Raw genomic sequence first — 21,144 nt, 5'->3', positions numbered from 1 at the left:
CACTCTTGACTGTGAAACAGGTGGAATTACATCTCTAACACCCAGTGTCACCAAGAAGAGCTACTCAGATGCCTCCTTTCCATGAGATGAGAATGTATTGTATAGTGAATGTTTGACATTGATGCAAACTAATGAACCTGGATTCAGCAAGCAGTACTTACAGAAATCCTATCTTTATGGCATACAGCTGCCAAATCTTAGAGACTAAAACTTTGCTCGGATTCCTAAATAAGAACATTTTTCTACTTGTCACAGATTAATCCAGAGTGTCTCTCTCCGACTACTTCTGCAAAACTCTCACATCTTGGAAAAATCTAGCAATCTTGACCTAGCTCTGACCCTGATATAGGAGACTTTATGCTCCTTTAAAGTAATAAAAACTTTCTATATTGAGAAGAAGTTTGTACATCGGGAAATATTACTGTGCAATTGCATATAGTTCAAATAGGGCGTCTTTCATCCTATGTGCTAAACAGAGAGGAAAAATAAATTTGATTTTCTATATTTTAGCTGGAGATACTGAGCTTTAACTTTTGACCAGGACCTATCCCCACACTATGTCAGTCATTTCCAAAATGAAAGAGCAATTTATCAGTTCATCAGTGCTGATACTGAGCAAGCAATCAGGGCAGGTTACTAGTAAACTCAGTCTTGTGGACCAGGTGTACACATGCAGCAGGTAGAATTTACCTTTGAGTGGATCAGTTGCCATCCTCTGTCAGATCAGTAGGTATTTTTGCCCGATATGCTGTTTGTTGCACACTTTTTTGTTTGTTGTGTGGTGTGGTCAACATGGTGGAAGGAAGGGATGCCATCCAGAGGGACCTTGACAGGCTGGAGAGGTGGGCCCATGCAAACCTCATGAAGTTCAACAAGGCCAAGTGCAAGGTCCTGCACGTGGGTCGGCGCAATCCCCAGCACAACTACAGGCTGGGCAGAGAATGGATTGAGAGGAGCCCCGAGGAGAAGGACTTGGGGGTATTGATTGATGAGAAGCTCAACATGAGCTGGCAGTGTGCGCTTGCAGCCCAGAAGGCCAACTGTGTCCTGGGCTGCATCAAAAGATGCATGACCAGCAGGTCGAGGGAGGGAGGTTGAGATTCTGCCCCTCTACTCCGCTCTTGTGAGACCCCACCTGGAGTACTGCATCCAGCTCTAGGGGCCCCAGTACAGAAGAGACATGGAGCTGTTGGAGAGAGTCCAGAGGACGCCACAAAGATGATCCGAGGGCTGGAGCACCTCTCTTATGAGGACAGGCTGAGGGAGTTGGGATTGTTCAGCCTGGAGAAGAGAAGGCTCCAAGGAGACCTTATAGCAGCCTTCCAGTACCTAAAGGGGGCCTACCAGAAATCTGAAGAGGGACTGTGGACAAGGGCATGTAGCAACAGGACAAGGGTTAATGGGTTTAAGCTGAAGGAGGGTCGATTTAGATTAGATGTTAGAAATAAATTCTTGACTGTGAGGGTGGTGAGGCACTGGAACATGTTGCCCAGAGAGGTTGTGGAGGCCCATCCCTGGAAGTGTTGAAGGCCAGGTTGGATGGGGCTTTGGGCAACGTGGTCTAGTGGAGGGTGTCCCTGCCCATGGCAGGGGGCTTGGAACTAGATGATCTTTGAGGTCCCTTCCAACCCTAACCATTTTATGATTCTACGAAATACTCTGGTGACTGGGTAATGATAGCCCTTGCAAGACAGTGTCTTCTGGCTCCAGGTGTGAATTATTTATAATTAATCTGAATATAAATGGAGCTTAATTTATATCATCAGTTATAAAATTTTGAATCTTCAAAATTCTCAGTTTTCTGTTTCAAGTCTGTTCCATTCCACAACATGCTGGAATAAAAGCTTTTACTAAAACCCATAAGGCAAAGTATGCCAAGTAAATTCTCATACAAATCAGCAATACCATGACACAAAGAAAAAAAAAAAAGTCTTCAAAATGGGCTTTCTAAAAATGCATAGTTTGTGTAAGTGATGTTGGAAGTACAAACATATGCCTCTAGATACAAGTAGACAAAGACAAAGCCTAACACTTTAAAATCACTTATCAAAAGAATTGCCATATTGTTCATTCTCCTTTGTGTGCTCTGTGGATGTTCAGATGCTAGAAGATGCCTGGTGGTGTGTCTGTATAGGCATTCCACCTCAGGAGCTCTGCTAGTTGTGGGGCCTTCTAGTGTGTGTGCTGCTTGTGTCTCTGATTTATCAGCTCAGTGTCACATCTCCATGTAATTCTCAGGCTGATGTGTTACTAAAAGACTCTGTGAGGGAGAGTTTAACAAAATAAAAGAAAGGCTGTTAGTGCAGTGAAGGAGGAAATCGTGATGCCCATGTGGAAGAAGGATAAGTTCATGACATGGGAATAGAACTGGAAAAGCAAAGGATCTGCTGGAGCTCCTTTCAAGGTCTTCAGTTTGTCTATGCCAAAAGACAGGTGTGGTTTGGGAACCAGAGTGGGAGAAGTAGGTCAGCAAAAATTGCCACGTGGGTTACACCTGGGACGGTAAGACAGTACAAGTTGGTAAGAGTGGAGAATGTTCCTTCCTGGAGGAGAGTAGGGAGAGATTTTAAGGTACAAAATGTTAATAATTCATACTCTGAATAGAGGATTGTATTATTTAGAGTAGACTTTTGCAGCTGCTCCTCAGGCCTTGGATTTCTCTTCTGTTCTCTGCATCTTGTCTCAAGTAGTCGCTAATGTGTACCAGAGTGTGAGTAACTGACAGCTGCCTCTTTGTGATCCTCCTAGATCTTCATTCTTTCCAAGGGGAAAAAAAAACAAGTAAAACTTTTCACACAGATCATGAATTTAAACTTTTTCTCAAAGACAAATTAGTGTTAAAATTTACTTTGCAGTAAATCAAACAACAAAACAAAGTAAGTGAAAATAATCTCTGTTCCTACCTTCACCCTTGTGGGCCCAGAGAAGATAGTCCAAACCAAGGCAGCTTTCTGACGATATTACAGTTGTTAAGAGAAATACAGACTCCTTCTTCAAGCTCCACTTTGTCCCTCAGCAATGCCAGGACTTCCTTGGCCTATAAAAATCAGGGCACAGAGCTCATAAGCACTAAAAGATCTGAAATGTGAGAGTGGTCCGTTAAATGTCATGAAAGCCCAAAAGTGTTTATTTAAAGAGAAAAAACAACCAAAACCCAGCAACCAACACACCCTGCCTGTAATTGCATGCAGTTCCATGAGACTTCACTGTGGACGTTAAACTCAATTTCCTCTTCCTTGGATTTTCTACACTTTTAACTACATTTACTTTAATCTGATGGATAAGTACCTTCTGGTGCTATCTACTTATAAATAAAATGAAACCAGGGAGACAGGGACTTCTGGCTGATGTGCTGCCGGCCAAAGGTTAAATTCCTCCCCTATCCGAAACCTAAGTACAGTCTTCTTCCTGTGAGAATGAAATGACCAGGCAGTCTTGAGGTCACCAGCTCCACATAAAAATAAATAAAGTCTCAAGAAGTAGTTGGATTTTGTTTCAGGTTCTGTGTTGAAATCCTTGCGGTGCTGGGGTAGTGAGTAGCATCGTATTACGGAGTTCAGACCTCACTTTTTATTGATGTGACTGATTAGATACTGAGATTGAGATAACTGTAAGGCACTTGTTGAAACGAAAAATTGTTGGCATGAACACATCAGGCATTGTATGTGATGTTTGGTGAAACAAATCACCTCTTTAGATGTGAAGATCACCTCAAAATACATTCTGAAATTTTCTTTTGAAACGAAAAAGGGCTATTTTTTCTTTATTATTTAATATAAATCTCTTTAAAGTTAAATCTCTTTAGCAGCAGTGCCACTTGTAAAACCAGCAACAAGAAAACCCCACTGTGAGCATAAGCCTAGGGCAGAAGTCCTTGGCTTTTAGATCTCCTCGATGCAACGCTATGGCTATACCTGTCCTGATAGAAGTGGTTATGAAGATGCCTGAACAGCACAGGACCATTGGGTACAGGGCATTTTCTGATCCCTGTTCTTCCACCACTAGTGACACGTACATAGAAGCAAATACCATGCTCAGTGTCAGTTGTTTCAAGACAGAACTCGAATAAGCTGGTCTAGGACTTGCATAAAATAAGCATATCTTTACTTTTCTTTGATTCCTATTTTTGAAGTGCTCAGAGAGTATTTGACCAAGAGAACCTCAAGGCCAGATTCTCTGCGATGCACAACTGCCAGAATACCTGAGCAGTATTTTAAGTAAAATACATTCAGATTTTTCTCAGGGTTTTTTTGCTGCTGGTTTGTGGGTTTTGTTTTTTTTTTTTGCTTTCTGATAAATTCAGCTTTGCTGCCATCTTGTGTTAAATATTTTCCTCCTCAGTATTTCCTCCTTGTACTCCTTAGAAGCATTTTGTATAGTGGAAAATGGTTTTCTTTAAGTGTTGAAGCTGAAATTTAAACAGTTTGTAGTCCATTCTCCAGAAATGCCCTTTACACTGATCTTTAAAATTCCAGCATAAACTGACATACCGAAACCTTCTCCCACTAGTTCCTTTATTGTCATTTTGGTGGGCTCTAACATTCTGCTCTGGCTGCAGTTTTGTTGAGCATTCATATTGCTCCTGCAGTGCTTCTTCAGGTGGAAGGGGTGGGTTTAGCAGCAGGCTCCTACTTACATGTTAAGTTAATCCACGTCCTTTTGACTGAAACAAATCAGAGTAAGCATGGGGGTAGTTATAATGCTGTATCTGAAGGAGCTGTAGTTGGGGATATGGATGAGTAACTGGATCTAGGCTGTGGGCAGGGGCTTTGCACAGCTGGAGCCAGAGCAGAGCCTTGGATATAATTTAGTTATTTTATACTTTATTCATAAAAAATGAAGATTTTTAATTTTTTATTTTTTCTTTTCTCTTTTCTTTCTTTTTTCTTTTCTTTTTTCTTTTCCTTAAAATTATAGAACTCTTTCTATCCATTTACATAATTGGAGATTTTAAGATAAATTGTTGTATTTGGACCTTCCTCAGAACCACTCGAATAACCAGTAAGAGACTTGCAGGGCCAGGTCCTTCGCTGAGATAATGATTTCCACTGGGCAGATCATCATGCAAAGCTGAGGCAATATACACAAGCTGTGGAGCCCTTCACTTAACTGCGTTGCCTTAATTGTTTGTTTGGTGGTACGATGCAGTTCAGGAATTCACAGCCAGTGCAGAGGTCCCACAAAAAGGGGCTTTTATGCCCAAGGATCTTCTCAGGTTTTCAGGCTCCATGACCAACTTACTGGGCAGACATGAACTTACACCACCTCTGCCTGAGGCCAGGGTTTTGTCTGATCGTGCAATACCCATAAACACCAAGGGGGAAGTCGTTCTCCCAGCCATGCCTTCATGCATCTATTTGTGCCAGCACTGATGCTCCATTAACCTTGAACTGCTTTAACGTAGTAAGGCAGCAAAGCAGCAGGCTTCCCGAGGCAGAGATGCTCACTGAAGGGCTCAGCGATGCCAGAGCTGGCACAAGGATGCATGGGAAGTGTCCCACAGCTGAATGAGGACAGGGAGGAGGAATGGGAAGGGGAGAGCAAAGAGTTCAGTCTGGTAGGAATAAGTCATCATGTTAGCTCCTCTGCCCAGAGACCTGCATCCTTGGTCTCTCATCTGTCAAGCTGTGGAAGTTTGCACATTAAAGGGTGTGGAATGTCTTGTGATGCTGGAATGGATGGGGGTCTAAAATTGCAAAATATTATTTTAGCTATTCCCCTGAAATATGTGTTACCTTAGTGCAGCAATCTCTTAGTGATCAATAGGAAAGAAGGAGGCAGAATAATTTAACTCTATTTCTTCAAGTAGGGCTGAGTGTAAATGTAAAGAAAATATAAACACAGTAAAAGCTACATTTTTAAGCTGTTTCACTTACAATAATCTATGGTACTGGTAACACAAAGAAAAGTACATTAAATATGAATGATGGCATTTTTGTTGCCCGAGTCTAGGCTACTTCAATAGTCAATGGAGAGAGATAAATGTTTCCATTGGATCATTCATCCCATCCTGAAAGAAAAGTCTGAAAAAGGAGAAAGAATTACGCTCTTGAATACCTGTGTTTTTTTACTGAATTGGGAGGCAGCCTGGACAGCCAGTTACTTAGCCTAGGTGATTAGCTTTTCAATGGCTGTAATATACTAAGATAAATCTGTCCTATTGTTATAGCTTTTGTTACTGTACATCCAAGTTAATATCTCTTTTTTTGTTGTTTTCTTTACTTGGTTGTATGTAAGCTAAATTATATATACAAAGAAGACAGTCCGTACTAAAATATTAAATGCTTATTATTTAATAGCACGTAAGAAGACTTATAGCAATGTCAAAACATTTTTTAAATTTGGAACAAAGTTAGAAGGCTTGTAAAACTAGTAAGTGATAGGAAGGCATTAAATCAACAGCTAAAATAAGTATTCAGAAAATCTAGTTTCACTTTTTACTACTTAAACGTTATTTTAAAGCAAACTTCAAAAAGAATTTTCAACTTGATGTGTACAGACTTCGACTGTTCTGTTGGAGTCAGTCACAGACATACCAGATAGAGTTTGCATTTTGTACAGAGCAGGAAGAAATAGTCTGGATTTCTTGTGTTGTATTAAGCTGTCCAAAACATACTTTCAAGAGTCTCATTTGTGGAAAATAGGTCATAGCTCAAACAAATCCTATGAAGAAAGTGAAAAAAATATTTTGAAGAGAAAAACCTTGAACTCTGAAAGTATGAACTTGGAAAATGCACACCATCAGACTCCAACTGAAATACTGGACAAAATGACTAGGACAGTGAATTAAATTATTATGGAAATGACAACTTTATGACTCAAAAGCCTGTTTAACACCTCGCTTTCTTAAGGTCTGACTGTGGATTCCTTGCTCAGCAAAGCTTTGCTGTTGCAAGTAATGAAAGCTTAGAATATTCCAGGAGCTAAGACGCAGAATGTTTTTTTGTTGATGGTTTGCCATATTTTGCTACTGAAAACTAAGAGAAAATCAACTATCCTTAGTTTTTGCTTTCTAATATTCACCTGAATAGAAAAAGTGTGTAGCAGTTGCTAAGAACTATTTTTTTTCACTATTGCAGGCTATACCTATTCCTTATAAGTTAGTGTATGTTTTGTTATATTTGCATTATATAGCATTAAGAGCGCATGTTAAAAATATATAACACTTCTCAATTTTACTTTTTCAGCTCTTGGCCTTTCTTCAAGGATTATTTACATTTTACCACGAAGGATATGAACTGGCTCAGGAGTTTGCACCATACAAGCAGCAGCTGCAATTCAATTTGCAGAATGTAAGGATGATTTGTATTTACACCATTTTGTTTGCTAATTTAATTTCAGGATTTTAAAGTAGTCTCATAGCACTTTATCAAAACTCTAAATCTTGCAATGTTTTAGTAAGCTGAAATCAAATTAATATATGAAGAGGCAAAAGTTATTTTTGGTAAGTTAATGTAACAAAGATTCCTGTCACCAAATAACTTTGGGAAAACTAATCTGCAGATAGTCAATTTGTGATTTCCAGGACAAAATTTTGGGAGCGAGAACCACAGAGGCAGGGCAGCAGCTAAGTTTTGTTTAGAAAACACAGTAGTCCAGATAGGTTTAAACATGCTGTCTTGAGAGTGAGGCCTGTCTTCTGGAGTAAATGCTCCAACTGGTATAGAATGATGCAGTTTGTTTCTTTAAGATCACAGATTGCCACAAAAGGCTTTTCCTGCTATCTGCTAGCTTCCCACTGTATATAAAGCGTACTTGGGAAGCCATGCTCTGGCTGTTCTCTGGATTTATTTTGTCTGCATCAGAGAACTGTTGGGGCCTTCCTCCACAGTGAGCAGCTCTCAGGAGCATTAAGTTCCACCAGAAGAAAGGACCTCTTATGTGCGTAAAGAGTTACTCTCAACTGAGCAAATGGATCTTTTGCTGTAGATTGGCCTGAATTTGGTAGTAAGAGCTATACAAGATCAACTGTGCACAAAAACTCCATAGCTTTCAGCAAAACAAAAATGCCTTTAATCAACAAACTTTTCCACTCATCATAACTGCTGTATACAAGTGTATATTTATTTTACTGTGCAACTCAGATGTTGCACTTCAAGGATATACAAGTAAGTAGATACAAAACGTCTTTACACCTGATTTGCATTAGAACCACTATCACTTGCTTTTAAGGCAAAAAGTGAAGTTCAACCTGATAATATTGGGCCTGCCCTACATTTTTTTCATGACAATTAACTTCAAAGTACAGAACAAATTTTAAAAAAGTGAAGGAATTCTATCATTTACTCCAAATGCTGTATTTTTTTAGTGACTCCATTTCTTTTCCATTTAGAATCATAGAATGGTTTGGGTTGGAAGGGACCTCAAAGATCATCTAGTTCCAACCCCCCTGCCATGGGCAGGGACACCCTCCACTAGACCACGTTGCCCAAAGCCCCATCCAGCCTGGCCTTGAACACTTCCAGGGAGGGGGCATCCACAGCCTCTCTGGGCAACCTGTTCCAGTGTCTCACCACCTTTACAGTGAAGAATTTCTTCCTAATATCTAATCTGAATGTACCCTCTTTTAGTTTAAACTCATTACCCCTTGTCCTATCACTCCATGCCCTTGTAAACAGTCCCTCCCCAGCTTTCCTGTAGGCCCCTTCAGGTACTGGAAGGCCACAGTTAGTCTCCTTGGAGCCTTCTTTTCTCCAGGCTGAACAACCCCAATTTCATTCTTTCAAGAAAAGATACTGAACAGAAATTTTTGTAGCTCCACTACAGAAGCTACAACAGTTTAGAAGATCTGACATCAGCTGTTGTGGATAGTGCCTTGGCCACTGAATTTAGGGAATATGAAACAGGTCTGGGAGTACAAGAGCACCTTACCACTCTCAACTGCTATTCCCTGTGGGTTACTGGGAAATAAAACACTTGACATTTCCCTTGACATCTTGCTACTAGAGAGGCATATGTTGGCTCAAAGTTGGAAGATGGCATTGCCTTAGCACTGTTAATGTAGATCTGCATTCTTAGGACTACTGCACTCTTCCAGGTTTTGCTGCAATGAAGCACGTGCAGCTCACCTCCGTAGCCACTTCCCCTTTTATGTCAGTTGTTCATATGTAGGTATAGATCCCATTCAAAACACTTCTTGGGGAAGTAAGGCAAAACCTCATAGATGATTACCCTTCTCCTTTTGGATCGAAATGCAAGTGTTCTCTGTCTGTAGAGCATCTCAGCCCCTTGTCCTTTCAAATTATGTATTTGCTACTTTCGGTTTGCTACTAAGACTCTTTCAGATAAAGGCACAAGGGGTCAGTGTTGTTGCACAGCACAGTTTCAGTGAAAGGGTGAAAAATGTGCCTAAGGATTTTTTAAAATTTCGATGTTAATTAAGAAATAGTTAAACCTAATCTCTTTTTAAATATTATATAAGTGCAACTTGAAGTTGTAAATAGACTGTAGAGGTAGAGGGAGATGTAAAGTTAGGCAGGAGGAACAATGTATTTTGATATTATTTTTTATTATATTTATACATCAGAGAAACATATACATGAAGATATAGTGGGATACAGTACATCATTCACTGCTGTTACACAGAAGTTTGAATTCTGGCTCCAGACCTAGACCTGCAGCTTCCTTTTGCCAGCTGGGCTATCTGCTGTCTTGTCACTCAAAGCGTCACCCAACCTCAGACTGAAGTGAGAGACGTAGGGAAAGACAAACTGAGGACGGTGTTCAGGGAAAGTTGTGTTCAGCCTGTCGTAGCTGTCAGAAGTCCTTCTTTCCATTGCATTGTGTGTTGAGGTCTTGAAGGATGGTTGATCTGAACTGCAGTTTCTGTTTTTAAAATTGTCCTACAGGTTAGAACTGGAGTGGTAACAACTGTAGGAGTAGTAGAGTAGTGGCAGACCGACAGCTCTTAACAGGTCACCGTGCCCTAACGTGACCTGTTGTCCCTTTCACTGTTTCAGCTGGCCAGTGGCATACTTTGTATGTCTATTTGACTTTGTTTTCTATAATTTGGTTCAAAGTCCTGGCTGCTTAAAAGTAGTAATTAAAAACTTACTAGACAGAGATTTCTCAAAATGGGGACATTCCTCCCTTCAATGGCATGTCCCTCTTGAAGATCTCAAAATGACCTCTGTTAAGTTTGGTCTGAAATGATACTTCACCCTGAGGATACAACGTGAAAAGTTCAAAGAATTTTACCTCCCTCTCTAATAATAATGTTTGTCTTCAAGAAGATTTAACATGTATTACTATACTATTGTGCACCTCCATGAATGGCCCACAAATGGGAAAGTATTCACCAGTGTATAAAGTCCTGAGAGAATCTTTCTGACTAGTCAGGATTAGAGTCCAGAATATGATTTTGCAGAAACATTACAAAAATCTTTATTCTTTTCTGTTACCTGTAGGAACAAAGTGTTCAACATCTGGTATATTAGTAGCAACCTATCAAACCTCTGGCACCTCAGAATAATTCTCTACTATACCATGCTAGGTGTGTGGAGGGAAACCCTGGCCTCACTAAATTCAATATGAAAAAAAAAAAGTCCATATAGTTATTAGCAAATATGAATTACCCACCTTTGTACGTAATTGTTTGCTTGGCCAGCTGCTTGGTTACACATGCGATGCTTGAGACAGACACAGTCCCTCCATGCTTTTGAACACAGTTCTGCCACTTGTGACTGGTTTCTTACGTAGCATATTTATGTTATACTTAACTGTGGTGTTTGCACAGTCCTGTCAAAAAATGTTCGTGACAGTGCCAGTAACCTGACTGTTGTATCAGCAGCTGTGGTATTATTGCAGATACACACGGACACACAGGACATTTGTCTCTTCCACATGGGGAGTAGACCACAGCTATCTAGAGACATTAGCCTGGCATTAACCCAGACCAGTGTATTCTGCACTGTACTTCAAGTAGTTCAGTGGGACTTACTACTTCAGGTTTGGGGCTTTGCTGTCAGCAGCTTCTAGTTTAGCCTGGCTCCTGTCTGTGTATCCTAGAGTACACAGAGAGAAAGCCTGCATCTGTCTGCAAACTACTGTGTAAGCATACCTAAAGATATGAAATGACCTCCTTTCTGAGGTTAGTGACCTACAGAAAGAGGAATGTTACTATTCTCAACCATATTTCCTTTACACTTGTGTGCTTAAGTTAATTCGTCATTACTGTGTTATTCCTGGGCTTCTAGAGCAATGAAGAGTATTCTTTACTGATTTTTTTTTTTCCTTTTATGTCTCTGGCTAATGCTTCTGTTGGCCTCCACTACTGTCTCCTTGGCATTATTAGTAATTAGTTCTTCATTATTGTTTTAGTACTTGCATGAGATAATGTGGGGGTTTGTTTGTTTGTTTTTGTGGGTATTAGACCCGGAATAACTTTGAAAGCACGAGGCAGGAAGTGGAGAGACTCATGCAAAGAATGAAATCAGCCAACCAGGATTACAGACCACCAAGTCAATGGACAATGGAAGGCTATCTCTATGTGCAGGAGAAACGTGAGTAAAACAGATGTACATTTTACTTCAATTTGAAAGGCATAGCAGCAAATGAAAGGATGAGAAAATGGTTTAGTTAGCAGGACAGCACAAGAGCTCTGTGTTTGAATGTCTGCAGACATCTGCTGTGGTTGCTTTCCAAATGATTGAGAGGCTCAAAAGAAAAACAAGTGTTTAACATTTCAAAAAGCACTCAGAGTAGCTAAGGTCGGGTGGAATGGTAATCAAAACACTTGTAAGCAACTCAGCTCCTGCCCCTGGGTCCTTGGGACTAGGTCCCTGCTATTGGCCACCCCAGTAGCTGACTGGTAGCACACTCTGCTTTGGCTGCCTTACACCTTGCTGCAGAAGCTGCAAGCTCCTAGCACTCTGCTTTGGCTCTACCTGCCAAACCCTGCTGTCTCTTGTACTTTCTCTGCCTGAACAGGGCCCGTAGTTTACCCAGCAGGAGCAACTTCCACTGTGTACCAGGGATCTCCATTGACCCAACCACCTTAAGAGTAAATAAACATGCACATAATGGAAAACAAAAGTGTAAGAAGAAGAGTCATCTAAATGCAGTCTGTCACAGCTTCAAAATAGCTGCAAATCTATACATAATTATTATTCATTTCATGAGACATGAGATTGAAGTGATGAACTAAATGAAGGAATAGAACTAAAGTTGTGATAAGTGTTGGAAACTACTTGGAAGATCCTAGGAATACATCATGTTATGAATGAAAACAGAACCAGGAAATATGTGAAAAGTCAAATGAGAGAATTTGTAACTATATGTCATCCACACTATCAGCTGCCACTGTTTTGCACTCTCAACAGTATAGAAAACCAAGCCAAACTACCTGCATTAGGCAGGATCGTGCAAAACCCTCAGTAAAATAGTTCTCACTGCATGTGGTACCCAGATCAATTTATTTATTTCTTCATTTTCCTGTTTGCTCTGGCATCAGCCTGACACTAGAAAAGCATACAGCAGTGTTTTAAGATAGTATGTACGTGCTTGTGCAAGTTTGATGTTCATGCAAAAATTATTTAATACAACTTTGCACCTGATTTCTCAATCTAAAAATAAGTGGAAGGCATCTGGTAATAAAATTCCCGCATCAGACTTGAGCCTACTCGACCTCAGTTTTGAGGATATCTTCTTCACTGCTTCCCTTTTAGATGATGACTCAAGAGACTACATAGAGTTATAAATAATTGATTTTCCAAATAACATAATGAAATTATTCTTTATTCCATATGTCAGCTGAAGGAAAGAAACCTCAGTGCTTATCATAGTTAACCTCAGCCACTTTTACCCTCAGAAGTACAGAAAGTTTTTTAGAAGACACGCTATCTTTTTAATTGAGTAATAATGATAAAAGAAACCTGCGTTAAGTGGAAATTACACTGAGCCCTGCTAATGGGGGAGGGAGAGAAGGAGTGAAGCACTGGGCACATGCTGTGCTTCATTAAATAGTGAGAGGCCAACTTGACATCCTCTTGCTGAAAATAAATTTGTTCATTAGTTTATTCTAGAGTAAGACTAACAGGGTCTGTAATCTCTCTGTCAATGGGGAAGGTACTAATTGTGCATTTCCTTGTCATGCAGGTTTACTTTCCTACAACCATCATCCCATAGGCTCATGTCAAATTTTGGACAACTGGGTTAAATACTTGCTATTCTTGAGAGTAAAACTAAATCCTGTATATATTTATTAGTGTTATGCATGGTGGTAATTACATTTTTTGAAAAAATGTCAGTAGGCTATAAATTCTTTTTATTCAGATGGACGGTCATGAGTATGCATAGTGGTTGCTCTGCAAGACAAACATTGCAAATAATGAATGTCCCCGCTTCCTCCTCCTTTCTCTCAGCTTTTACTGCTGAGCAGATGCCATACGGTATGGACTATCCCTTTCGTCAGTTGGGGTCAGCTGTCCTGGCTCCGTCCCCTCCCAAGATCTTGCCAACCCCCAGCCTACTGGGGTGTGGGGGCAAGTGTTGGAGAGACAGCCTTGATACTGTGCAGCACTGCTCAGCAGCAGCCAAAACACCGGTGTGTTACCAACACCTTGCTGGCTACCGATGCACAGCACAGCACTGTGGGGCTGCTGTGGGGGAAATTAACTCCATCCCAGCCAGACCCAATACACTGAGTGACAGTGAATGCTGCCAGCACTGTTTATTAATCAGTGCAGATATAGCCATAATGTTCTGGCCCAAGGGGGAGCACTTAAGCTGCAAAAGCCTAAATTATCCTGTCCTCTGCAGTTGAATACCCCTCCAGATGTATCTGTAAGAATCCAGGAGTTAATCTTGTTCTCTGTGCTACAGTAAACAGATTTTTTTTCCAGAAAATTGTGGGAGATCTTGGCTATAATTCTAGGATGTGGAGAGAATTATCGAAATGGTGGGAGAATTTACTCTGTGTCCTCACACCAAGGAACACATTTTAAATATCTGTATCTAAGCTAGGTTAGCGGCCAAAGTTTTAAATACTATTGAGCTTAAGCCCAAGAGAGTTTTGTGTTTAGATTCACTAAAGGTTCACAGCAATGCCTGAGCAAAGCTCTGTGTAATCCAGGAGTGAAAACATCTTCTGCATCAGAAATCCTATACTTTGCAGTAGGATTAAGAGGTAGTGTGGTGTGACCTCTCCAGGATAAGGCATACGTCCACTTACTTGGGGGTAACTGTAGATTTCATGTATGGCTATCTAAATCAAAGTCTAGTGAATCCCTAAGTACATTATACTTTGGTATTGTGAGTGCGTGCATGTGTCAGTTTGTGGACACTGTCAATTCTGCACCACTGCTATAGCCACCTCTTCCCCAGCAGAACTCCTTCCAAGGCATAAGAGGCCAATGTTCTTGCTGAAGGCACTGCCTCAGACACCCAGTGTTTTTTTCCTCATCTCTAAGCCACTATTGTTTTAGAGTGCACTGTTCCTTTCCTTCCTTTCCTTTCCTGTAGTGAAATCACCCATCCATGTTCAACCACCTAAGATTAAATCTGTCTCTGAGCCAATGCCATTTTACCCACTCACTTGAGGTAGCAGGTAGAATAGGATATTACTAAAAGCATTTGTTACCTTTGACAAGAACTCTGAAAGTAAAGCGAAATGCACTCTGACTTCATGACTTTGTCCAATTTTCTGGATCTAATACTAGACTTCAAGGTTTCCTTCAGAGAAAGGATCTAGTACTGAATCCTTGTGCTTCACTTGGATTGATAGAATCTTCACCTGTATTTCCTGGGCAGAAAAATCCTCAGGATCTTGCCTGTCTCCTGCCTATTTACCCTAGTAAAATGCTGTTACCCATCCAGTTGCCAAAGAAAATTGATCTGCTGGAATTTTGTTGGGCAACCTCATTAAACTGCAATATTTGAAAATTATACCAGAATAACATGTTCAAATTCAAAAACTAGGGGAGATTTTTATTTTGTAGGCTACATGTGGATGCTGTTATGTTTCATTTCTATCTAACCCCAACTGAAATAGTGATAAAATGCCAAAATAATTATCTTTAATACTCTCTCTCTTTAATTTAGGACCTCTTGGATTTACATGGGTAAAACATTACTGCAATTATGATAAAGGAACGAAAACATTTACAATGAGTATAGCTGAAACTAAATCTGGTGGAAAAGTGGTGAGTTGCACATATGTGAACACATGCATGAACTGTATATTCTGTCTTTTACGTTAAGCAGTCAGGAGCTGTTACAAGAAATAAAATTGGTGAACAAAGTGTAAGGCTGTTTTCACACATGGAGCAGTGTATGTCTTATAGCTAAATTAAATATTTAAGTAAAAATATTTATTTTATAACATACATAAATCACATATTAAATAACAGAAATAATGTGGTGGTTGCAAATGCATAAGAAATCACTCCCATTGGCACAGAATCATAGAATGGATGAGGTTTGGAAGGGAGCTCTGGAGATCATCTAGTTTAATTTTGTGTTGGGCTTGCATGGCAAGGTTTTGGTAGCGGGAGGGCTACAGGAGTGGCTTCTGTGAGAAGCTGCTAGAAGCTTCCCCTGTGTCTGATAGAGCCAATGCCAGCCGGCTCCAAGACGGACCCGCCGCTGGCCAAGGCCAAGCCAATCAGCACCTCTGTGATTGATAACATATTTAAGAAGGAAAAAAAACAGGGAGAGCTTTTGCAGCAGGAGAGAGGAGTGAGAAGATGTAAGAAACTCTGCAGACACCAAGGTCAGTGCAGAAGGAGGGGGAGGAGGTGCTCCAGGCGCCGGAACAGAGATTCCCCTGCAGCCCATGGAGAAGACCATGGTGAAGTAGGCTGTCCCCCTGAAGCCCATGGAGGAAGGATGAGGGGGTGTAGAGATTCCACCTGCAGCCTGTGGAGGACCCCACGCCAGAGCAGGTGGAGGCACCCGAAGGAGGCTGTGACCCTGTGGGAAGCCCACACTGGAGCAGGCTCCTGCCAGGACCTGTGGATCCATGGAGAGAGGAGCCCACACTGGAGCAGGTTTGCTGGCAGGACTTGTGACCCCCGTGGGGGACCCCACCCTGGAGCAGTTTGCTCCTGAAGGTCTGCACCCCGTAGAAGAGACCCACGCTGGAGAAGTTCATGAAGGACTGTCTCCCATGAGAGGGACTCCATGCTGGAGCAGGGGAACAATGAGAGGAGTCCTCCCCCTGAGGAGGAAGGAGCAGCAGAGACACCATGTGATGAACTGACCACAACCCTCATTCCCCGACCCCTGTGCCACTGAGGGGGCGGAGGTTAAAGCCGGGAGTGAAGTTGAGCCCGGGAAGATGGGAGGGGGGGGAGGTGTTTTAAGAGTTGATTTTATTTCTTATTCCTCTACGCTGTTACTACCACTCTGCTTAGTAATAAATTAGATGAATTCCCTCCTAAGTTCGGTCTGTTTTGCTCGTGATGATAATTAGTGAGTGATCTCTCCCTGTCCTTATCTCGACCCATAAGCTTTTTGTTGTACTTTTTCTCCCCTGTCTAGAGAAGGAGGGGAGTGATAGAGCGGCTCTGGTGGGCACCTGACCAGCCAGGGTCAACCCACCACAAATCTCCATGCTCAATGCAGGTACAATCACAGCAGGTTAGCGAGGACTGTGTCCAGTCAGGTTTTATATATCTCCAAGGATGGAGACCCCACAGCCTCTCTGGGCAACCTGTTTCAGTGTCTGACCACTGTAAAAAAGCTTTTTCTTAATTTCAAATGGGATTCCCTGTATTTTAGTGTGTGATCATTGCCTGTTGTCCTTCCATTGGGCACCACTGAGAAGAATCTGATTCAGTCTTCTTTAGTCCTTCCAGTCAGGTATTTATGGATAAAGCACTGATGTGATCCCCCTTTTCCAGGCTGAACAATCCCAGCTCTCACAGCCTCTCCTCATATGACACATGCTCCAAGTCTTTAATCGTTTTGGTAGCCCTTTGCTGGACTTGTTCCAGTACATCCCAGTCTCTTTTGTAGCGAGGAGCCCAGCACTGGATACAGCACCCCAGATGTGCCTCACCAATGCTGAGCAGAGGGGAAGGATCACCTCTGTTGACCTGCTTGCAACACTCTGCCTGATGCAGCCCAGGAGGCTGTTGGCCTTCGTTGCTGTAAGGACACATTGCTGGCTCATGGTCAACATGTTGCCCACCGGGACCTGCAGGTCCTTTTCTGCCAAGCTGTTTTCCATCGGGTCAGGCCCATCCTGTCCTGGTGCCTAGGGTTATTCCTCCCCAGGGGCAGGACTTGGCATTTCCCTGTGCTGAACTTCAAGGAAGCTCCTTTCTACACATTTCTTCTGCTTTTTGTGGTCCCTCTGTGTGGCAGCACATCCATCTGATCTATCAATCACTCCTTCCAGTTTTGTATCATCTGCAAATGTGCTGAGGCTGCATTCTGTCTCATCGTCCAAGTCACTGGTGAAGATGTTAGACAGTGTTGGCCTCAGTATTGTCCCCTGGGCCATACCACTAGTGGCTGGCCTCCAGCTGGACTTCCACTGTGAGCTCAGCAGTTCAGCCAGTTTTCAGATCACCTCAGCATCTACTTATCCAGTCTGTACTTCATCACGTTGTCTGTGAGGATGTAGTAGGAAACATGCTATTGTCGTAGAATGTAGTGTTGAAAGCCTGGCTAAAGTTGAGATAAACAATGTTCATTGTTCTTCCCTCATCCATTGAGCCATCTCTCACATTGTAGAGGGCTATCAGGTTGCTCCTGCATGATTTGCTCTTCATTAAATCCATGCTGATGACTTTTAGTCACCTTTTTGACCTTAATATATTTGGAAATGCTTTCCAGGATTATTTCCTCCATCACCTTCCCAGGGATCGAGATGATGCTGACTGGCCTGTAATTCCCCACATCCTTTTCCTTGCTCTTCTTGAAGATGAGTGACATTTGCTTTCTCTCATTTCTCATAAATTCCCCTGATTGCATCAGCCTTTCCAACATTACAGAGAGTGGCCTCACAATGATGGTGGAGTTAGTCAACTTTATTCTTTAGAAATCTTTTTATCTACATGTGAGAGTTCACAGAATTGTATGATATTCATTCTAGCATGTAACATAACCACGTTCTATATGCAGATATTTGTTAAGTTTGGGATTTAGAGAGTTTCCTGAAATGTAACTTAATAATGAAGTTACAAATATGTGATAGAAAGCTAGTAACTGTAGTCTTACTGTTGTAAGTCCTACTATTGTAAATTACTGTATGTTCCTAAATAATTGTAATCCCCTATTTTAAGGCATATTCTTTGGGACTGTTCATACAGTTAAATTTAAGACGTGAAGCCAAGGTATATCAGCATGCTGTCCCTGCTAATTTTGTTTTGTTTTGTTTTATAGAATGGCCTTGTCACAAGCTCACCAGAAATATTCAAGCTAAAATCTTGCATCAGGAGAAAGACAGATTCAATTGACAAACGTTTCTGTTTCGATATTGAAGTATTTGAGAGGTTTGATTTTTTTTTTCATTAACAAATTGAATATAATTAAAAATAGAATCACTTGCAACCAATATATAATAATTGCTTCTGTGATAGGAACACGTATTTCTCAATATGCTTGTATCCAGACAATCCAGACTTTCAAGACTTAGTTGTTCAAACCTGTTTTACTAACAAAATTCACTACATTTTATATGTGTTGTCTTAACTACATTATGTTTCCATGCAGATACAAGACGGATTCTTACAAAACATGTAGCACAACAAACTACTGTCTTATAGAAATAGATCATAAATATTTTTATAAATACTAATTAATAAGCATATTCTGTACGAATTTTATTTCTTTCATAAATGTATGATAGCACATAATTTTTCTTTTTTGAAAATAACTTAAACAAATTTTTTTCACTTATTCCTGGATATTATAACTATATAGGATAGATGAAAACAGCTTTTCTGTATTTGAAGTATATGCACACAGTACTTTGTAAAAGTATTTTTTCAAGCTTGAGAATAAAGAGAAATATTAAATTAATTTTTCCCCTAAAACATGATAAACAGACTGACTTTTGTAGTTGTTCTCTCAAGAAATATTTTATGACTGTTACTGTCATTTTAAATTCCATTCAGAATTGCTGTTTTTACATGATAATTTTGAGGCTACTTTGGTACTTTCAAATATAATACGTTATTTTTCTAAAAAGGACTTCTGAGTGAGTTCAAGTTTAAGAAATAGAGATTTGATATGAACAAATGTTGAAACTAAGTGATCTCTTTGAAAGCTCCTAAGCTTGAATTGACAGGTTGAGTTTGAGATTGATAGTTGTTTCTTTCTAAGCAGAATTGCATTTATTAGCCACATTTGTGGCAGTACCATTGTAACATATTCAGAAGCGAGCGTTGGCCCTTCCCTCTCCCTTACTCTACTAGAACGTCCACAGTTCAACAGAACTGCACAGAACAATTAGTTCAAGTTCTCATCAAAGAGACAGTTATAGGCACTTTTCATACATTATTTATTCCTTTTGTACATTTTGATTGATTACAAATGTGTATGGCCTATAAGTTAAAGGCCTTCTGGAAAATTGGACAGAAAATTGAATGAGGGAGTAGAATACAAAGTTATTTAGTCATTATTATAAGGATGCACCTTTCACAGGCCGATAGAAAGTTCACTCTTCCGATTGATTTGATATTTGGCAGGGAAGTAACGAATTTTTGTACAAGTCAGCAGAAAAGATAAACAGACAACGAAATACCTGGAAATATGTGGTGGCAGTTCATATGCAAGGGCTACGTTAATCTCTTCTGAATGTCGTGTTGGTAAAACTCAGGTTTCCTCTAAGGAAGCGAAGATGCAGTGGCCGTTACTAATGTCAGTAATGACTGGGAAGTGAGCAGGTTCATATAAATATAAACACAGTATTGAAATGCTGAGGATTCAAAAAGACTGTGATAATGATTACATTCGAACAAATTTTAAACTCAGGACAATATTGTATACTTGGAGTATAAAGTTGGACATCACCAGCAAAATACAGAAAACCTTTAAAAGTAATTGACGTCAGTAAGTTTCCTTAATAACACGAGGGTATGACTTTTCATCATGAAAGAGTGTTTTTAGAACTGTGCAGCTACACCAGTCTGCAAAATCCTGTTGTAAGATTTTATGGGTAACTTGTCTCCAAACACCTTATTCCAGAGAGCTAATTCTTTCCTTGTATTATTATATGAAACATTGAATGAAACAGTAAATGAAACATTATTTTATGAAAACATTGGAAAATCATGCAGACTGATGTGCACATCTCATTTCATGGAAGAACCATATTAACTGAAAGAAACCCTTGTGAACTGCTAATGGAGAACACACACCATGAGCCCTTCTAATTGACACCATTCATTTAAAATTTACTGAGGTGTTTTTCACGCTTACATTCAGCTCAGACTTCTTTTGAAAACTATTCTAGAGATTAACCACCATCTTATTTGTATTGGAGTTATATAAAAAGGGAACATCAAAGTATATGTTTTACCTTGAATGTAATTTTAATTTATGAGAAATTACCAACTTTTTCAGTAACTAGAGAGGAAGTCAGTTCAAAATGTATTGGAGGGTTTTTTTGTTTGTTTGTTTTTTGTTTTGAGGACACTAGTATTTGGGGATTATCGTGTTAGATATTTGAGTATTAAAACATGTTATACAATGACTGCAATCTTGGCCAACAGATTAAATCAGAAACCCAGAGCTAGAAGTAGGTATCTCTAAGCTTGAAGTAAAATGGCAGTCATAGAAATTTCTGTTCTTTCTGTACATGCTGACCAAGGGACTTCAAGTGCAATTTCCCAACTGAAATGTTAATCAATGGTCTCAATAGAAAGAAGAAAAAAATTGGTTTCTATTTCTAAAATGTTTTTGAGAGAAAAATCCCTAGATAAGAATCTGTTGGTAGGTAGCAAGATGGAATATTATAATGGAAATTAACTCAGACTTTAATAAAATTTTAAAAAGCCTTAATCTGGATTACCTTAATTTGAATTACCTGATTACACCCAATTATTCTTTTTACACTTGTGATAGTAGATAGCAAACAAAATACTCAGCTTGGCATTTGTATATAAAACTGGCAGAAGCCATCAACTTTCTTTACCTTCTCTCTGTCTTTTATGTATTCACTTCATGTCAGTATGTGTTTGGATTCTGACTTTG

General features: G+C 40.2%; 1 protein-coding gene across 1 annotated transcript in view; it reads left to right on the top strand.

The window, feature by feature from the left end:
- Nucleotides 1–21,144, top strand: part of ARHGAP42 (Rho GTPase activating protein 42) — a 172,786-nt gene that overhangs the window by 115,828 nt on the left and 35,814 nt on the right. The window contains exons 7-10 of the mRNA XM_075742338.1: nucleotides 7,188–7,292; nucleotides 11,372–11,501; nucleotides 15,040–15,140; nucleotides 18,331–18,440. Coding sequence (XP_075598453.1) covers nucleotides 7,188–7,292; nucleotides 11,372–11,501; nucleotides 15,040–15,140; nucleotides 18,331–18,440 — 446 coding nt within the window. The remainder of the gene's footprint in view (nucleotides 1–7,187; nucleotides 7,293–11,371; nucleotides 11,502–15,039; nucleotides 15,141–18,330; nucleotides 18,441–21,144) is intronic.

This window comes from Balearica regulorum, chromosome 1, assembly GCF_011004875.1.
Source record: "Balearica regulorum gibbericeps isolate bBalReg1 chromosome 1, bBalReg1.pri, whole genome shotgun sequence".
Classification (NCBI taxonomy): Eukaryota; Metazoa; Chordata; class Aves; order Gruiformes; family Gruidae; genus Balearica; species Balearica regulorum.
The sequence above is the reverse complement of the archived record's forward strand: the minus strand, read 5'-3'. Positions and strand labels throughout refer to the sequence as shown.